The sequence below is a fragment of the Musca domestica genome, unplaced genomic scaffold (assembly GCF_030504385.1).
Source record: "Musca domestica strain aabys unplaced genomic scaffold, Musca_domestica.polishedcontigs.V.1.1 15, whole genome shotgun sequence".
NCBI classification, from domain to species: Eukaryota; Metazoa; Arthropoda; class Insecta; order Diptera; family Muscidae; genus Musca; species Musca domestica.
Window position 1 is genome coordinate 544276 of NW_026712207.1, and position 12733 is coordinate 557008.

Sequence of the window (12733 nt, forward strand, 5' to 3'; positions counted from 1 at the left end):
TACATTAGCGCCGACACACGAAGTTAAATAGAAAACGGAAATATTTATTATAACGGTACTCAAGTTGTTAACACCAACACACAGATAAAACTTGTATTATGTGTCAGTGTGTGTGTGTGTGTGTGTGTGGACAGGAAAAACAATGCCGTGCATAAATAAAATATATATTTTTAGTTATATAATTCATAGGAAAGGAAATGTGTCAACGTGTATGTGTGTGTGTTTGTTATAAATAATACATAAATACATTTCTCCGTTACAAGAGAGAGTGTGAGAGAGAGAGAGAGAGAGAGTGGCGAGGGTGGTAATGCTGAGTTATTTGTGTTGTTCTTCGAAAAAGTAGTTTAACTAGGCTTAACATCAATTTATGCAGGATATTAGGGTAAGGGACGTTAAGTTTTAAGGAAGGCTGAATATTTCTGGTTTAATACAAAATATACAGGGTGAGATGAAAAAACTGCAACCAACTTCAGACCTGAGTCATTTCTAAGCCACTAGTCCGACCTATTTTCAAGAAGTAATTAAATATTTTATTCAAAGGTAAGTATAATTCTCTAGCACAAAATTTTAAAATATAGGTTGGAACACCGTCAGGGCCAGAGGTAAATGAGGAGCGTAATGTCTGTGGACAATTGAAGACTTCGTCTTCGATTAAGATAATGCAGGGAAAGTGATACAAAGTAGTGGTATGAATTTCGCAAGGGGCTATAGTTGTGCCCTGGGTATAGGAAGACTGAAAAAAGTCAGCAAGATTGTCTAAAGACTCTTTATTACCAAGTTTCAAGCTGGAAGGACATTTCGGAGGTCTCCTTTTGGAATTTACAAATTTACAGAAGTTCTTAGGATTGTTTAATAAATTCTGCCACATTTGGTCAAAATGCTGAGAATATCATTTGGAATTTTCCGAATTATGTCTATTTCTTGCCATCCAATATTTTGGATAAATTGCGGCACTGTTAGATCATTGGAGAATTTTAAAAAATCTATTTTTAATATTGCGTTGACGTCTTAGTGTAGGTGTAAACCAGGCAGGTCCTTGGTCAACTAATCGTTTTGCCATTGGTACGGAGCTAATTAAAGCGAAATTGAGCTGTCCATTAAATTTAGAAACACATGAATCAATGACGCCATTGATGCACCACATAAAACGAAAGAGAGCGTAGTAGGGGTATATTGGCCTTCGCAAAATTACGCCTACTAGTATTAATAACGGTAATATTAGACAGAATATAACTATTTGGTGAAAATTTTCCAGAAAATAAGTTATTCTTGATGGACTTCAATATTATCGCGAAAATGTTCTGGAGGGTGTGTTAAAGCCTTGGGCACGCAAACATTTTGACCGCGATCCTTGCACAACAGGACTCATCGCACTCAGCACGCGCCAACCAAGAATGGTTACAAAATGAGATTTTCTCGCTTTATTTCCAGCGCACAATGGCCACTAAAATCTCCGGATACCAATCCGTTGGACTATTATGTCTGGAGTATTTTGGAAATTAATGTTGGCACTAAAAAAAAAATACCAAAGCGTCGATCACCTCAAGCAAGCGCTTCGCTGGGATTGGCCAAAATAACGCAGACCAACATTCGGGCAGCGTGTGACAGTTTCATTGTCCGTTTGAAGGCCATAATTCGTGCCAAAGGTGACCAATTCTAAAATTTAATACTATTTCCGACATTCAATACAAATTAAAATTCGATAAAACTTAAAAAATAATAAATACTATGGCGTTTGACCTTGTTTAGTTTTTTATCTCACTCTGTAGTTGTATTCGAAAAAAAAAATGTTGGTAATTATACCCTACACCACATAGTGATAAGGGTATTATGTCTTTGTGCATTTGTTTGTAACATGGAGAAGGAAACGAGATAGACCCATAGTTACTTTTGAGAACCTTCATAGAATCACTTTCTGAGTCGATTTATGCATGTCAGTCCGTCTGTCCGTCCGTCCGTCTGTCCATGTATTCTTGTGAACAAAATGCAGGTCGTATTTATTATTCGATTGAGATGAACTTTTCCAAACAATATTTTTGTGGCCCAAGGACGAACCCTATTGAAATTGGTGAGAATCGGATCAAATTTAGATATAGCTCCCATATATATCTTCATCCGATTTCGGGTTAAATATGCACCAAATGTCAACTATCAGTCCAAATTACCTGAATTTTGGCACACCCAACCGAGTTCGGCCTAGAAGCAAGTATATCAAATTTGGAGGAAATCGGTTCAGATATAGCTATAGCTCCCATATATATCTTTCATCCGATTTGATCTTTAAGTCCCTCACATTCCTACTGTGCACTCCACAACCGTGATATTTGGTACCAGGTATTAGATGGAGCACAGAAATAACTGTTTTAAATTTTATCGAAATCGGTTCAGATTTGGATATAGCTCCCATATATATCTTCATCCGATTTCAGGTTAATTGGCCACCAAATGGCCAATATCAGCCCAAATGGCCCGAATTTTGGCACATGTGACCGAGATTAGCCTTAAAGCAAATACAACAAATTTGGAGAAAATCGGTTAAGAAACAGCTATAGCTCCCATATATATGTTTTATCCGATTTGGTGTTTAAGCCTCTCACATTTGTAATATGCACTCCACAAGAATGATATTTGGTACCAGATAAAATATACAGCCCAGAAATAGATGTTTGTAATTTTATCGAAATCGGTTCAGATTTGGATATATATCTTCATCCATATATATCTTCATCCGATTTCGGGTTAATTGTGCACCAAATGGCCGATATAAGTCCAAATGGACTGAATTTTAGTACATCGGACCAAATTCAGCCTAGAAGCAAGTATATCAAATTTAGTGAAAATCGGTTCAGATATAGATATAGCAACCATATATATGTTTCATCCCATTTAGTGTTTTAGTCCCTTACATTCGTAATATTCACTCCACAACCGTGATATTTGGTACCAGGTATTAGATGGAGCACAGGAATATCTGTTTTAAACTTTATCGAAATCGGTTCAGATTTGGATATAGCTCCCATATATATCTTCATCCGATTTCGTGTTAATTGTGCATCAAATGGCCAATATCAGCCCAAAACACCTGATTTTTCGTACATAAGACCGAATTCAGTCTAGAAGCTAATACTTCAAATTTGGAGAAACCCGGTTCAGATATAAATATATTGCCTGTGGAGGATTAAACATTTTCTGAAAATGGGAAGTTACCGTAACATGGGGGAAATATTTTGATGCTTTTAAAATCCCTACTAATCAGAAGTACCAAAGTTAAGCATATCCTGTAAAGAAATTTGGTCCGAAAATTCGCAACACCAATAATTGGTCCGTAACGTCATACCGCTCCAAAACTTCGACCTATGCAGAACACTTTTCTTACGAAGACGTAATCAACAACATATTATTTAACAAGTCAAAAAGTATCAGTCGGTTTTGCCATCAATGTTCGATAGTTTAAATATATTTTGACTTTTGTTATGGTTATTCAAATTGTTGTTTAGCGACATTATTCACCGAAATAGTTTCAAATTTGGTATTTAAAGTTCGTAATGGATCCTACAGCCTAAGACAGAAAATGAGGCCATGTAGGTCCACGTTTTCGTATAGCCCCCATATAACAGTACCCCCGATATTCGGTATTTTGATGATTTTAGCGACATTATTTACCGAAATTATTTCAAATTTGGTATTTGAAGTTCGCAATGGATACTACAACCTGGGACAGAAAATGAGTCATGTAGGTCCACTACTTCGCATAGCCCCTATACATCAGTACCCCCCTATATTCTGTATTTTGATGATTTTACCCACATTTTCAATGGAATTGTCTGAAATTCCACACAAGGTGTTCCTCATGTGTAGCTTACCCCCTGAAGAAGAACTGTTTATATAGGTCCACCATATGGTATAGTCCCCATATAACGGTACCTCCCGATATGCGGTATTTTGATGATTTTGGCGACATTATTTACCGGAATTGTTTCAATATTGGCATTTGAAGTTCGTAATGGATCCTACAGCCTAAGACAGAAAATGAGGCCATGTAGGTCCACGTCTTCGTATAGCCCCCATATAACAGTACCCCCCGATATTCGGTATTTTGATGATTTTAGCGACATTATTTACCGAAATTATTTCAAATTTGGTATTTGAAGTTCGCAATGGATACTACAGCCTGGGACAGAAAATGAGTCATGTAGGTCCACGACTTCGTTAGCCCCTATATAACGGTACTCCCGATATTCGGTATTTCGATGATTTTAGCGACATTATTGACAAGAATTTTTTCAAATTTTGTACTTGAAGTTCATACTCGATACTTCATCCTATGGCAGAAAATTTTCTGTGCAGGTCCACGTTTTATAACCTCCATGGTACCTCCCTATATTCGGTATTTTTATGGTTTTAGCTACATTATAAACAGATTTTTTTCAAGTTTCGCATTTGAATATTGTAATAGCTTATTGCAAAAGTTGCCTATGCAGGTCCACGTCGTAGTGTAGATCCAAATACACGACTACTTTCGCTATTTTTAAGATTTTAACAGAATTTTTAACGGATTTTTTTTTTTTTTTGAAAATTGCCAAATTTGCACCGATTGGTGGAGAGTATTCAAAGTTCGGCCCTGCCGAACTTACACAGTTTTTACTTGTTCGTACCTAACATTGTGCCAAAAGCGCTAAATGTGAGGGAGTTTAGCAAAATCCAAACCACAGTCTTTTTTAAAGCTTGTTACAGCTTAAAGGTCTAACGAAGCTAGCATATTCTGCAGAATACGATTTCGAAATCTGTGGAGTATTGAGTATTCTGAGATTTAGAACTGGGATTGTGATAAAGTTGAGCTTTTAAAGAAATTGTAGTGAAATATATTGACACTGTACCATTGGAGTTATATTTCTGAAACTTGATTGCATGTGAAATTCCGCTGCTCGCCTTAGAGGCTTAAATATCAAAACCTCATTTCTCCCAAGTCTTTGACATAAATAGCCTGATTTCCGATATTTAATATTTTTTGAAAAAAAAAATATTTTTATATTTAAAAATATATATAAAAATTGACTTTGCATTTATTTAAGATATATTGCACATATTTAATTATTTTTTTAAATGCATATGATTCTTATTAGTATTAAAATACAATTAAATAGAAAACAAAATTATTCTAGTTAACAGACTACAAAACAAAATTGTGTTAATTATTTATTCTTACAACAATAACAAAAAACCACTAGAAAAAAATCTTTTAAAAAAATGTCTCTAATTTTTATTCTTTTCGCCAAAGAAAAGAAAACACTCAATTCCAATTGCTGAGCAATTGATCGGATGGCACCAGCTTCAATGGTGCTGGGGGCCGGGACAAAAACGGTGGTGGAGGTAGAGCTGTGAAGCTTTGCGATGAGCCGGCATATCTCAATTTCGATTTGAGGAATCTAAAGGGGGAGACAATTTGAAGTGGAAAAATATTAAATTAAAATATATATATATTTTATTTGAAAATACCTGGGTTTGGCGGCCTTGCGGGAACCCTTGCTGCAAAGAGAGGAATATTTAAGAATTATTAATAATAATTTTTATTTATTGTAAATTTTGTAATATAATATAATATAATATAATATAATATAATATAATATAATATAATATAATATAATATAATATAATATAATATAATATAATAATATAATATAATATAATATAATATAATATAATATAATATAATATAATATAATATAATATAATATAATATAATATAATATAATATAATATAATATAATATAATATAATATAATATAATATAATATAATATAATATAATATAATATAATATAATATAATATAATATAATATAATATAATATAATATAATATAATATAATATAATATAATATAATATAATATAATATAATATAATATAATATAATATAATATAATATAATATAATATAATATAATATAATATAATATAATATAATATAATATAATATAATATAATATAATATAATATAATATAATATAATATAATATAATATAATATAATATAATATAATATAATATAATATAATATAATATAATATAATATAATATAATATAATATAATATAATATAATATAATATAATATAATATAATATATAATATAATATAATATAATATAATATAATATAATATAATATAATATAATATAATATAATATAATATAATATAATATAATATAATATAATATAATATAATATAATATAATATAATATAATAATCCTATCTTACCGGGCTTTCGATTTCCTAGTCTTCGATCTGGATTTTGACTTCAATTTCCTCGACTTGGTGCGTGTCGTCTTACGGGCCTTGCTAACGGTACGTGGTTTACTGAAAGTTCTGAAAGGCAATTGCCTAGAACCTGGATAACCACGATATGCCGGAGCCCAACCATGATAGCCGGGATGAATGGGTGCCGGATGAATGGGTGCTGGTGGTTCAGGTTCCTCCTCCACAACTTCTTCTTCCTCCTCTTCTTCGGCTTCCTCCTCATCACCACCTTCTTCGGCAGCCTCTTCGTCGCCGCCCGCATCACCACCCTCGGCTGGGGCTTCAGGGGCGGCAGGTGGTGCCGGGGCAGTGTACATGGCCGACAATTGAATGGGCACAAAGGCAGGCAAACTCACAGTGAGTGGCACACCAGGTGGTGGAGCCTTGGCACCAGCATCTGGCGCCGGTGCTTCCTCTGGTTCGGGCTCTGGTTCAGGCTCAGGTTCTGGCTCAGGCTCTGGTTCGGGCTCCGGCTCTGGGGGTGCTGCAGCCGCTGCCTCTTCCTTGGCCACCTCCTTTGCTGCCTGCAATAGTGTTACCAAATCATCCTTGCTGATGTGTCCCAAACCAATTGGAGGGGGAGGGTGGATTGGTGAATGCCATCCCCCACCATAGAGAGAACGTTGTTGCCTCTGTAGTTGAGGTGGTCCAGCGGATTGCAGCGGCCTCATATTAGGTGGAAGTTGTAAATGCATTGGCATTCCTGTTATTTGGGCATACACAATCTCGGCATCCAGGCAGCTTATCAGGGAGCCAAGGATGAGAAAACCAATCTATGCGGGACGAAATTTTTTTTAAATAATTAAAAAACAAGTAAAAAAGCTGAAAGTTCGGACGGGCCGAACTTTGAATACCCTCCACCATTTGGTACAAATTTGGCAATTTAAAAAAAAATGAAATCCGTTAATAATTCTGTTAAAATTTTAAAAATACCGAATGTAGCTGTTACATTAGGGTCTGTCCGACGACGTGGACCTGCATAGGCAACTTTTGTTACAAGCTATTAAAATATACAAATGCAAAACTTGAAAAAAAATCGTCAAAATACCGAATATCGGGGGGTACCGTTATATGGGGGCTATACGAAGACGTGGACCTGCACAGAGAATTTTCTGTCATAGGCTGTAGTATTTATTTTAAACTTCAAATACCAAATTTGAAATAGTTCCGGTAAATTATGTCTCTAAAATCATCAAAATACCGAATATCGGGTGGTACGATTATATGGGGGCTATACGAAGACGTGGACCTGCACAGACAATTTTCTGTGGTAGGCTGTAGTATTCATTACGAACTTCAAATACCAAATTTGAAATAGTTCCGGTAAATAATGTCACTAAAATGATCAAAATACCAAATATAGGGGGGTAACGGTATACGGGGGCTTTACGAAGATGTGTATCAGCACAGACAATTTTCTGTCTAAGGCTGTAGCATCCATTCCGAACTTCAAATACTAAATTTGAAATAGTTCCGGTAAATAATGTCGCTAAAATCATCAAAATACCGTATATCGGGAGGTACCGTTATATGGGGGCTATACGAAGACGTGGACCTGCATAGACAATTTTCTGTCATAGGCTGCAGTATTCATTACGAACTTCAAATATCAAATTTGAAAAAAGTTCCGAAAAATAATCCCGCTAAAATCGTCAAAATACCGAATATCGGGGGTACCGTTATATGGTGGCTATACGAAGACGTTGACCTTGATGGCTCATTTTCTGTCTTAGGATGTAGTATCCATTTCGAACTTCAAATACCAAATTTGAAACAATTCCAGTGATTCATGTCGCTTAAATCATCAAAATACCGAATATCGGGGTGTACCGTTATATGGTGGCTATACGAAGACTAGGTCCACGTCATTTTCTGTTTAATACTGTAGAATCTATTACAAACTTCAAATACCAAATTTGAAACAATTCCGGTGAATAATGTCATCAAAATATCGAATATCGGGAGGTACCGTTATATGAGAGCTATACGAAGACGCGAACCTGCACAGACAATTTTTTGTCATAGGCTGTAGCATTCATTACGAACTTCAAATACCAAATTTGAAACAATTCCGGTAAATAATGCCGCTAAAATCATCAAAATACCGCATATCGGGAGGTACCGTTATATGGGGGCTATACGAAGACGTGGACCTGCACAGACAATTTTCTGTTTTAGGCTGTAGTATCCATTTCGAACTTCAAGTACTAATTTTGAAACAATTCCGGTAAATAATGCCGCTAAAATCATCAAAATACCGCATATCGGGAGGTACCGTTATATGGGGGCTATACGAAGACGTGGACCTGCATAGACAATTTTCTGTGGTAGGCTGTAGTATCGATTAAGAACTTTAAATACCAAATTTGAAAAAATTCCGGTAAATAATGACGCTAAAATCGTCAAAATGTCGAAAATCGGGAGGTACCATTACATGGGGGCTATACGAAGACGTGGACCTAGATAGCTCATTTTCTGTCTTAGGATGTAGTATGCATTAGGAACTTCAAATACCAAAATTGAAAAAATTTCGGTAAACAGTGTCGCTAAAATCATCAAAATACCGAATATCGGGAAGTACCTATATATGAGGGCTATACGAAGACGTGGACCTGCACAGACAATTTGCCGCCGTAGACTGTAGTAAGGATTACGAACTTCAAATACCAAATTTGAAACAATTCCGGTGATTAATGTTGCTTAAATCGTCAAAATACCGAATATAGGGAGGTACTGATACATGGGGCCTAGACGAAGACCTGGACCTGCATAGACAATTTTCTGTCATAGGCTGTAATATCCATTACGAACTTCAAATACCAAATTTGAAACAATTCCGGTGAATAATGTCGCTAAAATCATCAAAATACCGAATATCGGGAGGTACCGTTATATGGGGCCTATACGAAGACGTGAACCTAGATGGCTCATTTTCTAACTTAAGCCGTAGTATCTATTACGAACTTTAAATATTAATTTTGAAACTATTCCAGTAAATAATGTCCTTAAAATCATCAAAATACCGCATATCGGGAGGTACTGTTATATGGGGGGCTATACGAAAACATGGACCTACATGGCCCATTTCCAATACCAAAAGTCCTGCAGACATAATACACATTTGAGTAAAATTTTATCAACCTACTTTATATCGTTCGGATGCTTGAGTGATTTCCACAGACGGACGGATAGACGGACGGACATTGATAAATCGAAATAGAATTTCATGCTTATCAAGAATATATATACTTTGTGGGGTCTAAAATGCATATTTCGAGGTGTTACAAACGGAATGACAAACTTAAGATACCCTCCATACTATTGTGGAGGGTATAAAAAGATCTCCAAAAGGGACTCTAATTTAAGTGACTTCTGATTCGATCCCTTGTAAAGATTTTACTTTTGAAAATAAACTCTAAGAATAATTTTTCTCTCTCTCTTATTTTTCCTCTCTCTCTCTTATTTTTTCTCTCTTTTAGCCTCCACTATTTTTTTAACTATCATAAATCACTAATCCTTTTTTATTTTAAGTCCTTTTAATTAAGCTTTAAATACCTCGAATGATTTTTATTTAACTTATTTATTTTCTTAATTGTTTTTATTTTATTTTTACTCACAATATATTTTTGTTTTTCCATGATTATGCTTTTAACAATGTTTTAATTGTATTTTCCACACAAACACACGCTCACGTACACACACACACACCCTGCAAGATGTAATATGTCTGTTCGACTAAGACAAAATGAAATCCTTTGGTCTGATCCTTTTTCAAAACACAGTCTTTCGTTATTTTCAATTAACTTTGAGTTGTTTACTTGGATTTCTTTGTTTTGTTTCTTTTCTTTTCACTCTCTTCACTTGATTTTCTTGGAGGGTTGACTATTTGCCAGTTTGTAATGCCAGTGGGCAACTACTGATGTTGTGATGAAATGCTTTAGTTTTTATACAACCATCTAGAAACCATGGCACTATGCTGATCCAAAATGCATCCCCTTTTTTGGGGCAGAAAAAATAAAACAAAAAACAACAAAGACTTGCCACAAAAACACCAGGCAGAGGGTGTAATGCTGCAGCTACTCTCTGCCACAAGTTACATTACAAGTCACAACATCAGTTGGCAGCCAACAAATGCATTAACTGAAATGTGTCTTGCTTCGGATGGTTCCTAGTTGTAGTTGCTGCTGATGGGTCTTGGTCGATTTACCTTTAAAAGTCTAAAGTTTCCTTGATGTGGTTTGTTGTTGGCCTGGATTTGCCACCGGCAGGTTGTGGTGGTAGTAGTGTAACATGAATAGCAATGTTGTTTCGACAAAACTAAGCTCTCACAAGTCAATCAAATTTGTTCAATCAATCATCGTCATCATAGCCACCAACATCATCATCATCGCCACCAACATCATCATCATCGTCAATATCGATGCTGTCGTCGTCATTGGTCTCGTCATAACCATCATCATAAAAGTCATAGACGTCCATTGCCATGATCAGCAAATAACATTTTTTCCATAATGCCAAGCAAGGGAGCTACGTGGAAACCATATATGGGTCAATCCATAATTTGTTGGAATTTAAAAAAAATATTTTGCCAAGGACAAAATAAACGTGGATTTTTTAAAGGAATATTTTTTCAAGGACCAAAGGACAAATAAATTTGGATTTTTTAAAGAAAATATTTTCAAGGACCAAAGAACAAATATACGTGGATGTTTTAAAAATAATTTTTCAAGGACCAAAGAAACATTGATTTTTTAAAGAATATTTTTTTCAAGGACCAATAAACGTGGATTTTTTAAACAATATTTTTTTCAAGGACCAATAAACGTGGATTTTTTAAAGAATATTTTTTTAAAGGACCAATAAACGTGGATTTTTTTAAAGAATTTTCTTTTTTAAGGACCAATAAACGTGGATTTTTTAAAGAATATTTTTTTCAAGGACCAATTAACGTGGATTTTTTAAAGAATATTTTTTTCAAGGAACAATAAACGTGGATTTTAGAGAATATTTTTTCAAGGACCAAGAAACGAGGATTTTTTAAAGAATATATTTTTCAAGGGCCAATAAACGTGGATTTTTTTAAAGAATATATTTTTCAAGGACCAATAAACGTGGATTTTTTAAAGATTACATTTTTCAAGGGCAAATAAAAGTGGATTTTTTAAAGAATAATTTTTTCAAGGACCAAATAAACGTGGATTTTTTAAAGAATATATTTTTCAAGGACCAATAAACGTGGATTTTTTTAAAGAATATTTTTTTTCAAGGACCAATAAACGTGGATTTTTTAAAGAATATTTTTTTTCAAGGACCAATAAACGTGGATTTTTTAAAGATTACATTTTTCAAGGACAAATAAACGTGGATTTTTTAAAGAATATTTTTTTAAAGGACCAATAAACGTGGATTTTTTTAAAGAATTTTCTTTTTTAAGGACCAATAAACGTGGATTTTTTAAAGAATATTTTTTTCAAGGACCAATTAACGTGGATTTTTTAAAGAATATTTTTTTCAAGGAACAATAAACGTGGATTTTAGAGAATATTTTTTCAAGGACCAAGAAACGAGGATTTTTTAAAGAATATATTTTTCAAGGGCCAATAAACGTGGATTTTTTTAAAGAATATATTTTTCAAGGACCAATAAACGTGGATTTTTTAAAGATTACATTTTTCAAGGGCAAATAAAAGTGGATTTTTTAAAGAATAATTTTTTCAAGGACCAAATAAACATGGATTTTTTAAAGAATATATTTTTCAAGGACCAATAAACGTGGATTTTTTTAAAGAATATTTTTTTTCAAGGACCAATAAACGTGGATTTTTTAAAGAATATTTTTTTTCAAGGACCAATAAACGTGGATTTTTTAAAGATTACATTTTTCAAGGACAAATAAAAGTGGATTTTTTAAAGAATAATTTTTTCAAGGACCAAATAAACGTGGATTTTTTAAAGAATAATTTTTTCAAGGACCAAATAAACGTGGATTTTTTAAGGAATAATTTTTTCAAGGACCAAATAAACGTGGATTTTTTAAAGATTAACTTTTTCAAGGACCAAATAAACGTGGATTTTTTAAAGATTAGCTTTTTCAAGGACTGAATAAACGTGGATTTTTTAAAGATTAACTTTTTCAAGGACTGAATAAACGTGGATTTTTTAAAGAATAATTGTTTCAAGGACCAAATAAACGTTGATTTTTTAAAGAATATTTTTTTCAATGACCAATAAACGTGGATTTTTTAAAGAATATTTTTTTCAATGACCAATAAACGTGGTTTTTTTTCAAGGACCAATAAATGTGGATTTTTTAAAGGAATATTTTTTCAAGGACCAAAGGACAAATAAACGTGGATTTTTTAAAGATTGCTTTTTTCAAGGACCAAAGGACAAATAAACGTGGATTTTTTAAAGATTATTTTTTTTCAAGGACGTGGATTT

At 33.7% G+C, this 12733-nt stretch overlaps 1 protein-coding gene across 1 annotated transcript; it reads right to left on the reverse strand.

The window, feature by feature from the left end:
- Nucleotides 1–5290: 5290 nt before the first annotated feature.
- LOC131801284 (protein enabled homolog) lies at nucleotides 5291–10777 on the reverse strand. The gene is made up of 4 exons (XM_059119814.1): nucleotides 10670–10777; nucleotides 6254–7065; nucleotides 5497–5526; nucleotides 5291–5426 (listed from the first exon to the last, which is right to left on the reverse strand). Exons 1-4 carry the CDS (start codon nucleotides 10775–10777, stop codon nucleotides 5291–5293), a joined length of 1086 nt encoding a protein of 361 aa, XP_058975797.1.
- Nucleotides 10778–12733: the final 1956 nt, after the last annotated feature.